This window comes from Camarhynchus parvulus, chromosome 10 (genome assembly GCF_901933205.1).
Source record: "Camarhynchus parvulus chromosome 10, STF_HiC, whole genome shotgun sequence".
Lineage (NCBI taxonomy): Eukaryota > Metazoa > Chordata > Aves > Passeriformes > Thraupidae > Camarhynchus > Camarhynchus parvulus.
In genome coordinates this window covers 10,146,596-10,162,146 of record NC_044580.1, presented here as the reverse complement: position 1 = coordinate 10,162,146, position 15,551 = coordinate 10,146,596, and the positions used below count along the sequence as shown (strand labels likewise).

Below are 15,551 nucleotides of genomic sequence, written 5' to 3'. Positions count from 1 at the left end.
GGAACATAAAAAAAGGCAACTGTGAAGTTAGAAAGCTGCCTTGTTGTCTTACCCAGTGTTCCTCTGCATTATCACCAAGAACTCCACATGAAGTATTCTCTCAATTCACCAGAGCATGTAAAAAATGATAGAAACCACTTCATTTTCTTTGCCTCTGCCTTTACATTTACCTTTACCTTTCCTTTTAACTAAGGAAAGTTTCTTGTGGCCCTGAGCAGCCTGAGGAAGGATGGGAGCTCTCCTGTGCCTGTAAACTGCGCTACTTCATTTTCTGGGCTCCCAAAGTACCCAGGTACTGCTGTATCACTATACAGTGACTGTTTGTAATAAAGATAGCTGTGACCAGTCTGTTAAAGGATTTAATAACTTAAAGTCAGATTCATTCTGGCATCCATATTGTTATATTGGTGGAATTCCAAATTTCCATCTCTGATGATAATCTCTTTGATAGACAACAGTGCTGTGCATTGGCATAAGTGTAAAGACATACTTTTCTCTTGACCTTGAAACAAATGGCAGATTTCATACCATTCAAGCATTAGAGAACAGTTTCAGTCAGGAGCCTTTGAGAAAGTTCCACTTTTCAATTTTTTCTGCTACAGTTTGTTCTTATATGTAGTGGTGTCATGGAAGTTTGATGAGCTTCACAGAAGTACTACATAAGCAACCTGTAGCAGAATATGTGGACACTTTTAAAATCTGGGAAACAGCTGGTCTGTGATTTGTAGATATTTGAAAATATACATTTCAGTAATGGGCTTGAACAAGGACCTTGTTCAAGAAGGGAAGAATGAAATGTTCATTTTAAAGAAGCAAAGTAAAATGCGATTTCTTCCATAGGTTTAATAAATTAGATGACTCAGGTAATTGCTGGTGGGGTTTTAATATAGGAATCTAGACTGGGTAGCAGATGCTGCATGTGCAAAGAATGGGCTTGCAACTCTTACATTTTTATTTTGTTGTGGATTTGCGTTAAGTTTGCATAATTTTGTGATTGGCAGACTCAGTTTGACAGCCTTTTTTGAGTCTGCATTGTATTTATGATAATTTCTACTCCTTATGGTACTGTTCTCTCCTAATGTTTGCAACATAAAAGAATAGTGATTCCATAACATTGAACTTAGAAGGAAGTTTTTGAACTGCGTTGAAGAGTGTACAGTTAAAAGAGCACAGGGCTTGGCTGTGCCCGTAGTGGTATGTTCTAAAATATATAAAGAAAACCTGTTCTTAGTAAAGGATTTGCTATGCTTTTTGCTCTCACTGAAACAATTATGGTTATTCTAAGCACTTAAAGTGGTGAAAAAACCTTTTCTTTCTTTGCATAAAATATCTGTGACTTCAGCTGTATTGCAGCAAAGAGCTGGGGAAACACTACCCAAGTTTACTGAGATCATGGTTTTTTTTAACCACACAAAATGAAACAAGGTAATTTTGCTCTTCTTAAATTCGTCTTTTTGCGCCACCTTAATTCCCCCGTGAGTATCAACATATTCTTGATTCATATGTAAATGCAAATGTTCTATGGTGGGAAAAAAAATCTCACAAAATGAGATATACTTCTACTATTGAATATATATTTACTATAAATAATGCTGTCAGTTTTTAGTCAGTGTAGAAATGTGAATCTCTAATTTTAATATAGGTCAGAAAAACACAGAATAAACTTCCAGTTATATCTTTCATATGTAAATATAAATTTGCACATATATTTGAAAAGTGACAGCTAACTATTTTTTGAGTATCCTAAATTGGTATATTCTGATGTACTGCGCTTTTCAGACCATATCTTAAGTAGAATAAATAGTGATAGCAGTGTTACTCCTACATTGATATTGGTAAGATAGAGAAATCATTCTGACTTGAAAGTCAGGAAGAGATTAATAGTGGAACAGGAATTTAATTTCCATTTATGCCCAGTATTTATTACTAATGTTATGAAACGGTATCTTAAAGTAAAAGCACATGGATTTGGAGAAGCAATAGTTATTATTTTCCATATTTTAAAATAAACTCCTCAGCTATGGATAGCCATCAGTAATAAAACTTTTACTGATTTCAGTAGAGCCAGACTTGTACAAATGGCATGTATTTGTCTCTTTCCTAATATGGGTCTTTCAACTCTTGAGCAAACTTTTCCTAATGAATCACAGGGTTAGATAGCTTTTCCACTAGTCAGTAACTTAACTCCTCCACAGCTGTGCAATATTATTTACTTTCAGCAGCAGCTATTTAGACCATCAGTGATAGTTTTCCATAGTTCATCCCTAAGTCAGTATGAATAGAAAAGCCATATTCTGACTTTTTTTTTGAAAGAGCTAATGCTGTACTTCTTGGCAATTACTTTCTCATGTTGATTACATCTCTGTGTTGAGAATTTATTTCAATCAAATACCATGCACACAGAGAGGGAATTGTTTTTTTCACATAGAAATCAAAATTAATGAAACAAATATGGCACAGTCTGACAGGGCTCAAATCTGACTTTTTTGTACAATACCACCTGTGATGTAGATTGCAGCACATGTGATTACAAGAGATGATGTATGCAGAATTCTTTAGGAATCCACTGACAGAGGCTAGTTTGGGGTGCAGTTGCCAGATAGCTCTTAAGAGGAAAACAAAGAAAGGAATCATCCTGCTGTGATGGGTCTGGTGTTGGAGAGTAAACTCGGGAAACGAGCACTGTGACAAACAATCCTCCTTGCTAAGCTCAGTTCAGCTGAAAACACCCAGAACTGCATTGTTGAAGTATGAACAAGACAATATAATAAATTGTGATCCAAAATCCTCAATATTTATAGTGCTGTATACAGACAGAAATAGTCTTCATTTTCCTAAATCACCTTAAAAGAGGTGACTGACTGGAATCTGGGTAGTCTGTTGGGGAAATAGTTGATACAAAAGTAATATTCTATTTTCTCATACATGAATAAGGATACCCTAAACAAAATTATGTCATGGACAGAAAACAGTGAATAGCAATGTGAAGAGGAAGAAAGGGAAGAAAGATTTTCATAAGGGCAGTCATGACTTTAATTGAGCCCTAGCAGGAGAAAAATATCTTTATCTTTTGTATACAAGATTATCACTTACAAGTGATTAGGACAAAGTCAGAAAACATGGGTTCTGTTATTTTTGTCTCACACAGTTGAATATGAGTGGCAACTTGCACATTTTTGTAGATACCACCTAAAGTGATGTAGAAATGTAAGCACCATATGGGGTGGGGTTTAGGCTTAAGTATTGCCCTTTTTTAAGGTAGCTTGAAGTGTCCCTTGGGTAGTTGTCAGCCCTTTCAGAGAACTGTCTCTGGGTTGTCTACAGATCCTATGTGAAAAGGACAGCGTACAGATACCTACTTGTGTTTATGGAATATTTTGTTATCTAAGAAGAAAATGTCTTGTTTTGACAAACATAGAAGTGTATTCTATTTCAAATGTTGAATGGTTCTGAATCATTCTCCAATAATTTCTTACTATAATTATGATAAATATGTCTTTTATCATTAGATCATTTTCTGCTTAGATGATATAGCCATTGTTGCCCATTTGTTTCTCTTAAATAATCTCCCTGGATCAGAGTTAGGCTGTTCATCACTGAACTAAATTAGTGGGGTTTGCCTTGCATGTTATAAATAATTTGAAATTTCTCCTTTTGGTCTAATGGTAGTTTTATGGTTTTGGTATAGACTGGTTTTGCTTCCAGTGTTCCTTCTGGATGAAAGTGCCATTTCAGAAGTTTTCATCAGAATGTGTCCTAGAAGAATATGACTAAATTAGAGGAATTCAAATTCAAAACACTGTATTACTTAGCTAAAAAATCAAAAGAGCATGATTTCTGCGAAATATGTGGTAATAGTTTCCTAGAAAGATGTGGTAATTTCTTTTTCTTTAGTTTTGTTGCATGATAGTTCTCTTCAGTAATATAGACTGAATTTCCCAAGTCACATAAGGGTGCAATCAGAAATGGAAGCATGCTAAGTAATTTTAGTTTGATATTTGGTAAAGGAGGCTGAGTGCCAGTTTGCTAATATAAACATTCTGATTGAAGTTGGTGTATAATCATCTAAAAGCTTGGTTTTATTAATAGCTGTGTTATTTTCATTGCTCAATTTAGAAGGCATTTAAAGGGACAAGTATAAGTGGCCTAGGACTCTTGCCATTTACTCTATAATTTGAGCAGACTCTCCTAAGGCTACTCTCAATGTAACATTTGATTTCCTTTGAACTAATAAATATCTACTACAAAGTCCAACAGAAATTCACCCAAATATGTGGCTGTTGGACTGGTAGTAAGGTAGAAGAACATGCCAGACTGTCTTTCACAGTCTCAAAAAAGGAGCTTTTCTGGTTGCTGAAGCAGATGCTCAGAGAAAATGCTCAGCCCTGTGAAACAGTGTCAGTACTGATGGGGTGGCAGGATGCAAAACAGAGCAAGAGACTCAAGGTACCTGTGTACCTGATTACATACTAATGAGAGGAAGGAGTGCAGAGCCAGGCCCTTGTGGCTGGCCAGCAGTCAGGAGAGGACTCCTTACAGGGAAGAGGCTCTCCATCCATTTCCTGCTGGGGTTTTCACCACAGTTCTTATCTCATCCCTTACCTGGTTTGGTAGGTGGTATTTTGTTTCCTGAGTAGATGAATTGTCTTTTTGGAATCATCATTTGGGCATAAATTAGTTTATTTGTTTTATACAGGTTTGCAGTCATTTAGAGTGCTCTAAAGAACTTGCTTGCCCTGGGAATTATGTACCTTTTTATTTGGTTTTGGTTTTCAATCTTTGTTGGAAATACTGAGTGGAATCTCCATGCTCAGTAAAAGACATAAGAAGTTTGAAGACTGGAGCTTATTTAAATGGGAAGAAGGGCTTTTTTTCACTAGTTAGGTTGAAAATACTTGTATACAATTTTGCTTTTGATTAGTAGCAATGTTTGTAGGCAGAGTGCTGTGTGAGTTCTGTCACATTTGCAGTTCAGATGTGGTCAGAGATGTACATGGCAGAGAATTCTTTTTGTGCTGTGTTCTAGTGTGATATTGCTAAGATAGTGCTGAACTAATGCAGGCACTCCTGCTGTGTGTGGAATTCAGTTGGGATGAATCTCACTGGACACAGGTATTCGTCCCTGTCCTTATGTAAAGGTACTATTACAATTTTTTGCTGTAGCATTGGGAAGAGACATGGCTGTGATGACTTCAGGACTTTTCAGGTGCAGTTTTCCCACAAGCAAACATCAAGGGCTGCTGCTGAGGGAGATCTTGTACTGGCCTTTCCCACAGCATAAATCTCCCTTGTTGTAAGGCAGCTCTATCAAGCAAGTTCCATTATTTGAATCACTCTGTGCTGGATTTACATAGCTAGTTCCCTAAATCCTTGTAAAGTGTCACCAATAAGCACTCAAAAACTGCTTGGATTTCTGTGTATCATCTTGCACATTATGCACAGTCCCCAAGCTGCCTGGGCTATTCCAAAGGAAATAAATTAGCTTGGTGGAGTTAAAGTTGCTTTTGAAAGCTGCTGAAAGTTGCAGTTTCCTATTGTGTTGGTACTGAATGCACTCTCCAGGATTCAGTTATCCTTTCTGGTTTACTTCAGAATTTCTGTCAGGGAGTACAGTTCTTGTTTTCACAAGGACCTACACAAACACTGGATGGAATCACTGCACTGTTTGCTTCCCTAGACTAGCTCAGCATTCTCTCCCAAATCCATCTGCTTAGTGACTAGCTAGAGAGCCTGAACATTGCCACCCTTAGAGTTCATGTAGACCACTCAATGGGGAAGTCTATCATCACCATATAATGTGAATGTGTTGTACAAGAAGCCAGCAAGCTCTTGCAGTGAGCATTTCCACACACCTGGCATGTAAAATTCCACGTTTGCACTGCATTCCAGCTGTGCACACAAACAGCTACTTAACAATGGCACCAGTTCACCTGAGCAGCTCAGGCACTGCAGCACAGATTCACATACAACCTTTTCCAAATTTGATATTGATTGTGGTTATTTTTCCTCTAATATTTTTTCAGCTCTAGATAATATGTATGTTCATCTAAAAGAATTTCTGTGTTTTAACAGTCATAAAGTTATCTCTTTTTTCTTTTTTTTTTTCTGTAAACATTTACTTCTGATTGAAATATCAAACCCCATGTAGCATTTAAAGATCGTAATAAAACATATAAAATTAGCAAGGTTATTAAGGAAAATATGCTTATTTTTTGGGGGCTGTTTTTTCTGCTTTGAAATACAATACCTTCTCGTTAGACAAATATTAAAAATGCAGGGTATCAAAATAGCCAAGGACGAGTCTGATCACCTTCTTTTTATAGTCTATAGCACCTCCCAGTGTCTGCTGACGCATTTAAAAGGAAGCAAGTCAGCTTACCAAAAATGGAAGTGCTAATGCTAAGAAACACCTTAAAAAGAAAAATACCCCAGGTTATGGAGGTATTCAAAACATGTCATTATTGAAGAGATGGACTTGAGTGGTGTGTGTTGATCCTTGTTGAAGTCACTGTGTTTATTAATGCCATAGAATGGTCATGTTTGCTGTTTTCATTTATAGTTTTGAGTTGATCCATCCATTCTGCCTGGGCTTAATTTTGAAAAACTGGATGCAGAAGGAAGATTTCAGTGTTTTGAATGGAGTATCTAGACCCTTTAATAATTTCATCCTGGTTTTGTTCTTTGTTTTAAAAGCTAAATAATAGTCAAAAGAGCCTATTGATTGCATTGGTATTTTTATTGCTTCTTTGGTGTCTTTTCATGAAGTTGTGGGCCACATCTTGAATATCCACTTCTAACTTTTCAACGCCAATTGTTACAAAGAATTTTTTCCATTTGAATAAATGATGTCATGTGTTATGAAAGTTTTAAAGTGTGACAATTCAGTGCTATGATTGTTAACCTCTATTATGTTACTCTCATAAAAATTTTCACTATTAACATTTTATTAATAATGTTTCTAAATTGCATACACCAGAAGGCTAACTTGATCTTTCTTTCATATCCAGATTTAAAAATAATGTCAAAGGTCAAACAAGACAATTGAAATACTGTTGCCAAATATAGACAGTCAATTATGCAACAAAAGCAGTATGCCACCCATGAAGAGTAACAGCCTACATTTGCCTAAACTTTGTTTTGATGAGAAATGTGTTCCAAAATATACTGCTAGTTGATAGAACTTGTAATGTGGAACAGTGTAATCATATGGTTTAGGATGTCTTGGTCTTCCTAAGCTTTAAGGAAGATGGGGAGGAAAGCCAACTCTGCTGTGTATTCCAGGATCCTAGAAATCTGAAACAATCACTTTCAGATACTCAAACAATACAGAAAGTGGGACGCTGTGAAGGGGAATATCTGGATTTGGGCTTTGTTTTGCAAGACTGACTGTATAAGGAATTAAATTTTATACCAAATTCTATTTGCTTGTAGGGAAATTGCTTCTTAAAGATTCATCTGAGCTCTGTGTTCTTCTGTCTGGCTACTGACTTCAGGACTTCTAGTTAATTTTCAGTTAATCAATTAATGTTCTATTATCAAATTATTTAATGTTTATAATATTAACACACAGTTCTTTTGTGGTTTGAAAGTTTTTTGCTAATACTTTTTAAAGCTCTTTGCAAAGAGGTGAATAATTCTTTTTCATTGAGGCACAGAGAGTTTGAAGAGTTTTCCCAAAGTCTGTAAGCAAATTGCTTAGAAGTTTGGATTAGCCTCAAGTCTCTTGAGTCTCAGGTCAGGGCCACTTCAGCACATTTTCTTCAAGATGGAGCAATAACATGTTTAATGATACAACACTGAATTTTTTGAAGATTCAGAAATTGTAAACAATGTGGGGGGGAAAGTGGTGGGGGAAAAGGAGCTGCAATTTATCTTTATATGTACCCTGTGACTGCTTCTGTAGTTGGCTGCTAAATTTGATTGATAGTTCTATAAAAGTGTTCTATTTCTCATTTCTGATAAATTTCAGTATTGAGAGATACAGAGAAACTGCCAAGTCACAGCTGAACTATGAGGGTGTATCAAGGTCAAAGGAATCTGTAAGGGCAGTGTGTACAGAGTCAGATTTTTTCACTGCTCAGACTGATGGTAGCTGAGTTTTGAAGCTCCCCCAGGCAGGCATAGCCCTGTTGGTGTATGTTAACTTGTGGAGCTGCTGCCTGGGCCTGAGGCCAGAGGTTTGAGTTTTCCCCCGCAGAGCTTATGCAATCATTTTTTGTTCATGAGAGTGAGAAGAAAGTGAGTGTAAACTGCTACCGTCTGGCTTTACACATATTTTTCAGCTGGCAAATGCCTAAGAATAGACAAGGTGATGAAGATTCAGGAGGTAAATTCAGAAGTTGTAAACAGTTTTAATTGTGTTCTGTGGCACCTCTCTTATACTATGCCAGTTGAGCAGTGATCTGGATGTTGATAGGTGAGACTGAAGAATCTTGCTGTAATCATTCAGGGCTTCACACCCTGCTTTCTTCTCACCTCCCCCAAGGCTTCACTCACAAAAAAACTCAATAGAAGCTGTAAGACAGGTATAACTCAGCTGCTTCTGTTATCTGCATCTTTGCTAAAACCCATCTTCATCAGCAGTTGAGGGTGAAAACCTGGGATTTGTGATAAGGCATAGACTGAGGGGTAGGCATAGATCTCTCTACTGGCTGATACTTGGGGGTACCCCCAGTGCCAGACGAAGAACTGGGGAGGCAGCAGGGGAATCTGGTATATTAGGTTTGATAAGTTACTATGGGAGAGGAAGTCATCCTTGGTGCTGTGGGTTAGGTTTTGAGAGGATATGTATCTATTTCCATTTGAATTAAATCTTTCTGTTATAATTGGAAAGATTAGCAGAGTACTAATGTGAAGCAAAACCACTTCCATGTTAGTGAAGGTTTGTGTTTTCCTGGCACCAAAGTGTTGGTTGAACCACAACTTCTTGAAAAACCAAGAATGCAGTTGCAGAGACAGACTTTGTTTGTCTGGAACACACATAACCCTTAACTTCATCTAGTCCATCGATACCTGTCTTGAAATACCTGATTTTCATGAGCTGAATCTTCTTGGCTCATCTATGTAATATGTATTTAAGCAACAGCAATAAAATTTATACAGTAACACAGCATACTTATATTTGTTTTATGCTAAGAAGCTTATATAAAATGCTAGTAATTCTGATTTCTAAGCAAGTTAGACTATTTAACCACTAAGATATGTATAAAGTGTATTTTGTCATCAGTTAGGGTTTACATTTGAGTGAAACTGAGTTGAAGTTCGTTTAATATTGCCGAAAACTTTGACTTGTTGGATTCTGGTCAAAATAGAAGTAGTTTTCCAAGATAAAATTGTAATCAAGATTTCAGCCATTTTATGTCAAGATCTCACTAGACTACTTTCTCTACTTTTTCTTTGGTTGGTTTTACCCACTGAAAAAGAAGAGGAAATAGGCACTTTCTGTGTTTAGAGCACACATGGAATATGATAGGATCAGACATGTTAGGATTCAGGTTCCGGGAAGGCTTTCCCAGTAACTAAGAGACCCTTTGAAGTCTTTAAAATGAGATTCCAAAGGCAACAGAGCATGGAAAGTCCTAAAGCATCATCCAGTCATAGTTAAAAATCCTCTTGGATAGAGTCAAAACAAACTCTGATTTTTGCTGCCTTTTTCTGAACAAAATTAACTAAATCTGGCAAAATTCTGAAATGCAAACTGAAATGAAGGCAGGAGTAAACAGTGATAAGGAATGATTAATTTTTCTATCAAAGATTAAGAGTTAGCAAATCACCTTGTTATCTCCAAGATTTGTTCAGTCAATCTCACGTTTTACAATCATGAATTTAAAAAGTGCTTTTGGTGTGCACACTGAGATTCTTTTCCTTGAACAAGGTGCAGAATTTATTTTTTGTTAAAAAGGTTCAGGCTTTGGCAAGGTATAGTAAGATTTTGTAAAAGAGAAATTTTTTTATGAACAATGACAGATTTTTCTGGGTGACCTAACCTCTTGGCTGCTGCCTAATTCTTGCTGTAGTTTTTCAGTGGGTGATTCTCAGCTCTCCCTCTGCCATTTAGTTTTCAGATTGAAAGCAAAGCTGTCAGGTGCAAATTGATTTCCCCTACTTAGTGGAGATCACTGTCCTCTGATTTGATTAGTTCACTCTTGAGTTATCACCTTTATGTCCACCAGAAGGCTCTACTGCTTTCTGAAATGTGCACAGAACCATGTTCTTTGGGTACCTAACAAGGTCAGCACTGTTGTAAACAGGATTTGGCAATTTGCTTGCACTGAGGCATCACACATGTATTTCTGTAACTAAGCAATTAAATTCTAATGTTTTTAAGAAATCAAAATTTGATAAATACAGATTATTTACAATTAGTGAGTGAAGATTTGGTTCAGTATTTAGTTCTGATGTGAAATTTGAATCCACACACATTTAATACAGTGGCTGTTAACTGAAAACCTTAGAAATTTTAACACTTTCACTATTTATGCTGTTACTTTCATAGTATGTGTATTTATTTATATATATTTATTCTGTAATTAGAGAAGTTTGAAATACAAAGACCTTATTTCCTCACCATCTTGGTGTTCTTAGAGTCCCAACTGGTAAGAGAACCTCTATGAATTTTGGCACTTGCCAAAGTTGCAATGAAGTTATCCTTCCACAGACATTTCTCAGTGTGAAGATTGTTCTTCACAATAGTCATGCTTCACATCTCATGGGCTGAAAAGGAGTAGCTCACTTGATCTACAGAACTGTCAGGACAGCTTCCTTCATGAAGCTAAGTTATGATAGGTAAAAATATTATTTTGTTCTTATTTTATTTTAGTAACACAAATTAGCAAATTCAAAAGGGACAAGATTTCCTTTTATTTATTATGTAAATGGAATATTGGGATAAAATGAGAAGAAACCTCTTGGAGCAACACTTTTCATGTCCACTGATTAGTTTGACTGCAGCAGTTCTGACATTCCATCCTAAGTTTCTTAGGATTTCTTAGTTTGATTTACCTTTTACTAACTTTCAGAAATCATGGAAGAAGAATGTTTGAACACACAGAAAAACATCCTTTTCATCTGTATAGTTTTAAAATTACACTTTTCAGAGACCCTGGATAAAAATAGCCTGTTTAAACTTCTAATGTTAATTTTTTTTCCTTAGGGAAGGAAAAACCACTAGTATGCCTTAGAGAAGGTGTCCTAGTCTAGGTGGGCATTATTTTTTCTGGTTTTTTTTGTTTGTTTGTTTTGCTTTTTGCCCCCTTATATAATATAATTTTCCTTATGATTATTGATTTTAGTAGAGAGGCATAGGCACATCTTCAGAAAGGCTGTTTACATCTTTTGTTGAACAAAAGGTATGACAAAAAGTGTTCCCATAATATTGCTATAGTACTAATTTGTGTAGTTTCTCACAAAATCCAGATTATCAGTGTTCACATTTTTCTAGTCCTCTTTGTCTATATTTGCCTATCTACTTTTGCAACAAAAGCATTTGGGTATTATTCCTTAAGATACAATAGTTAAATTAGAGTATTAAAGTTAAGAGGGTGGGAACTTCCTACATACTTCTGCCAATTTAAAGATAGTTCATCACAGTGCACATCAGTTACTAGATAATCGTTACAATTTCATTTGGTTTTTCTCATCATACTGATTGCATTTGCTAGAAAACGGATTGGGGGTTTTTTCCACTGCAATGTAAACATAAGGGTTTAGTGAGTCAAGTTTGCCTTTCTATAATTTGTAGTAGTTAGTTACCATCACTAAATTATCATTAAGTGTTCAGGAAACTGCAAGAGACTACATCATTGGCACAAGAAGATGTGGTGTTCTCTAATGGGCTCCCCACAGAATGTTTAAAGGTGTCAATAATGTGCTTAAGCAGAATGGAATCCTTCAGAGAGCTGAGAACCTCTGCTTGAATTTGAAATAATGCTAAATTGCTAACAAAGTTTTACTTAAGCATCATGGAACTAAAAAAGCAACTCTGTATAATAAATTACTTAGCTCTAGATGCTGTCATAATGTGTTTGTAAATAATAACAGAAAAAAATTTGGTGCTGTGAATATTCACTTATCTTCATTAATTCAGAAGAATCAGATTCAACAATCGGTAACATTTTTTCCAGTGATTTTTTTAATGGGAACAACATTTCAGTTCAAACCCAGTCCTATGGATCTCTATTGTAGCAATGCCCTCCTGAAACTCCAAGGGAGTCTTCTTGAACATGGACCAAATAATTAGTTGGCTGCTGGCCATGTGTTGTCTTTCAGAGGAATATGGTTATTCACTATGTAATAGTGTAGGAAGAAAGGAGACATATGGAAACAAATTTTAAAAGAAACAGTAACATTAGTCAATGCAGTTTTAGCCACACAAGTTGCCAAGCACTTAATGTAGTCATGAAGCAGAGGAATAAATGCTGAAGCCCACTAGCCAGGCGCGTAGCACGCCAAAGTGCTGCTCTGCTAGAACACAGGCACTCAGCTTCAGCTGGAGCCTGAGACACACTAACAGTTCTTGAAGTTTGATTTATGGATTTCTTCTGCTGCTGCTATTATGAAAAGCACACTATTATATACAACAAATTAAATAATTTTTGAGCAGCATTCTTGGGAATATATTTGTCCTTTTATTTGTCTCTAAACACTAGACCAGCATGTCCCTGGCCCCTTTTCGTTATAATTTTGTTTTGGAATGTGTGGTATAATCCTATGTATTTTCCCATTGCATCCTAATAAAGTAATGCCTTTTCAAGTAGATGTCATGCTTCTCTAAATAAACAATACATTTGTAACAACACAAAAGACAAAGATACATGTTAGTACAACAATTAATTTTCCTGATCAGAATTTGTACTTGGTAGAGCTTTATAAAATATTGTATGTCCATTCTCTCTAGATGAGTCATAGTTTTGGAAGAAAGGGGGGAGAATATTATTTCAGCATTATGATCATTGTAATAATGAACTGCAGAAACTATAATAGATTTTGTTCCTGGCTTGGCAAACTATCTAAAAGATTTTGCAAGAGAGTTTACATAATTCTTTCCATTGAACTTTCTAGTATTTCTGTGTTTTAATTGTTAACTTGAACACACCAAACTTTTAGGTAGTTTGTGCTCTATATAAATGTGGTTTAATGTTTCAGGAGTATTTTATGAGGAGAGTTGGTGGCTATACATTTTCGTACATACAACCTTAGTTCACTTGTTAAAATAGGCTCTCTGTTTGCTAATAGTTCCCAGCTGTAACTAATACATTAACAGATCTACAATGCAGTATTTAAAATGACGCATTTCAAAATCAATAGCAAATGTCCTGCTGTACGATTAATTGGAAAACTTGTTTTGCACAATGGTCAGTACACGATACAGAACTCTTTAGGAATTATGGTAAATCAAGGAATAGGAAACAATAATGTGTAAATTTCTAAAAACTTAGGAAAAGCAAAAATAGTACTTACTGTAGTTGTTGTTTGCTTCTCTTGTTCCTTTCACTTTACCTCGTTTATCAATCCTCATATACCACTGAGTTCGACAGAAAAGTCTTCTCACTCTTACATCCCCCCCTTCCATATAATCATAGCTTCTGGTATGTCGCTCAGGGCTGGAACAGTTCACATTTGTAGCCATTTGCTCTGGAGTCATGTCATTGCAAGCTAAAGATATAGTGCCCATTAGAAAGATAATGTAAAAGTATGATCTGTAGAGCAAAATTGGCAGGATCCATGTCAGTATCCATTTGTGCATTATAGTGCAGTGTTCTGGGTGTTCATGAACAACATAATGAAAATTAAATCTCAAGTAGACTGTTGCTCTTAGGTCACCGACCTGCCTTCTGTCTTTACGAGTTACAGATTCATTTAAGTGAGATTGCTCCCTCTTCTAGAATTCTGATCGTTATTCCTTAATAGTTAATGGCGAAATAGAAGAGCTTCTTAAATATCTCTTCAGTCAGAATATCCTTTAAAGACACAAGTTATAAAAACCTTTGTTGTTGTGACCTTCTTTACTACTTGAATTTGCTGCTTGCACTGAAAGTAAAAGATCTGTGAGAAAAGGTGCATGTGTAAGTCTTTATGCTCAATTGTTACAAACGTGCAAGGATACATTATGCTAATGAAAATTACTACATAGAAATACGTGACATGCTGAGCTCATTTTTAAAAACATACTAATGCATATACGATAGATATCTCTCATACAACTTTTTACATAACCAGACATTTACACTGATTGTAAACACAGTTCTCTCTTCAGTTTTAAGTCCTTCCAAAAATCTCCTATTGATTCATTTCAACTCTCATGCATAATAAAATTCTCCTGATTACTTCATACCTATATATTTACTATTAGCACAACCTATCATACAACTTTTCTCTAGTTCACGTTTCAAAACAGATATCATGGCTTTAGCCCTGTGTTTTTATTCCTACCATTTACAGATTATTAGTAGAAATAGTTTTCTTAATTATTTTCTTAGCATCTAGCATATAGAACTAAAAACAAGTTATTAGCTGTTAGAAACTGTTGAATAATCTTGTAAAGGACAGAAAACTTACTTGTTCCTGTTGATAAGAGCTGGATACCCAAATACTCCATTTCTGTTGTCTCCTTTTTGCAACATGAGACACTCTACTGTAGCTACAAACTTTCTCAGCTCAGAAAGACTCCACCAGAATTATAATTGTTTCCATAAATCAACAGGCTGGAGAGATGGTGTGTATGTGCTTATGCGTGCGCGTGCATGTGTGTGTTGAGCCTGTTCAGTCCTTTTCGATAAATACCTTTGCTGACCTCACTTGGAAGCAATTAGAATTTAACCAGTCAGCTGTCAGTTGAATGCACGAACAAAAGTAAAAGGAGACTTGCATTGTATCGTGTCCAATGGTCATCAGAGGGAGCTATGTACATAGTTTATGGTTGAAATCTCCAAGGATCTTCTTTCTGAAAATGTATATTTTGTGCTGCGTGGATAGAATTGCTTCACATGCTAGTTAGTGTTTCTGTGCTCTGGTTTAGGTCAGTATTCTTCTGTCCTTAAAAAAATTCCTCCTCCTCTCTTTTGTACTCACATGCTTATCTCAGCGTGCTTTCAAATCTCTTCTGCAGTTTGGTGGATTCATAGTCTGCTCAGTGCCTTTCTGAAGGATATATGAAACACGGGTCTGTTACATACCGTGGAGAAGGGTGTGCTGTAACCCTTAGAAATCAGGAGGTATATTTTTATACCATGGATTTGAAAAGAGAGACCACTGCACTGAGGTTTTATTTCATCAGTCAGTCACTAGGTGAAAATGAGAAAGTATATTTGGATGTTTCAAAGTCTGACATTCAAACGCAACCTTTATCAGCTTGAAGGAAAAATTGCTACTATGAAACAGCCTTTTTTAGCTTTTGTAGTCAGTTCTGGAAACTCGCAAAGGGAGGATGAAAACTGGCAGCAACGTGAGAAAACCCCTAATACTGCACACCGAGCAACAGGCTTAAAATCTAGATAATTAAAATAATGAGTGGATACACCTGGTTTTCTGCTTTCGTGTACCTGTTTCCCTCT

At 36.1% G+C, this 15,551-nt stretch overlaps 1 protein-coding gene across 4 annotated transcripts in view; it reads right to left on the bottom strand.

Annotated features, from left to right (window-relative positions):
• FGF7 (fibroblast growth factor 7) overlaps window positions 1–15,039 on the bottom strand; it is a 29,310-nt gene extending 14,271 nt beyond the window's left edge. Inside the window, exons 1-2 of one of the 4 annotated variants that reach the window (XM_030955223.1) lie at window positions 14,557–15,039; window positions 13,459–13,653 (exon numbers count right to left, since the gene is read on the bottom strand). In XM_030955223.1, coding sequence (XP_030811083.1) covers window positions 13,459–13,653; window positions 14,557–14,596 — 235 coding nt within the window. In that variant the 5' untranslated portion in view covers window positions 14,597–15,039. Of the gene's footprint in view, window positions 1–13,458; window positions 14,044–14,556 lie in introns of all 4 variants that reach the window. The other 3 variants (XM_030955219.1, XM_030955220.1, XM_030955221.1) reach the window with 3 other exon arrangements.
• Window positions 15,040–15,551: the final 512 nt, after the last annotated feature.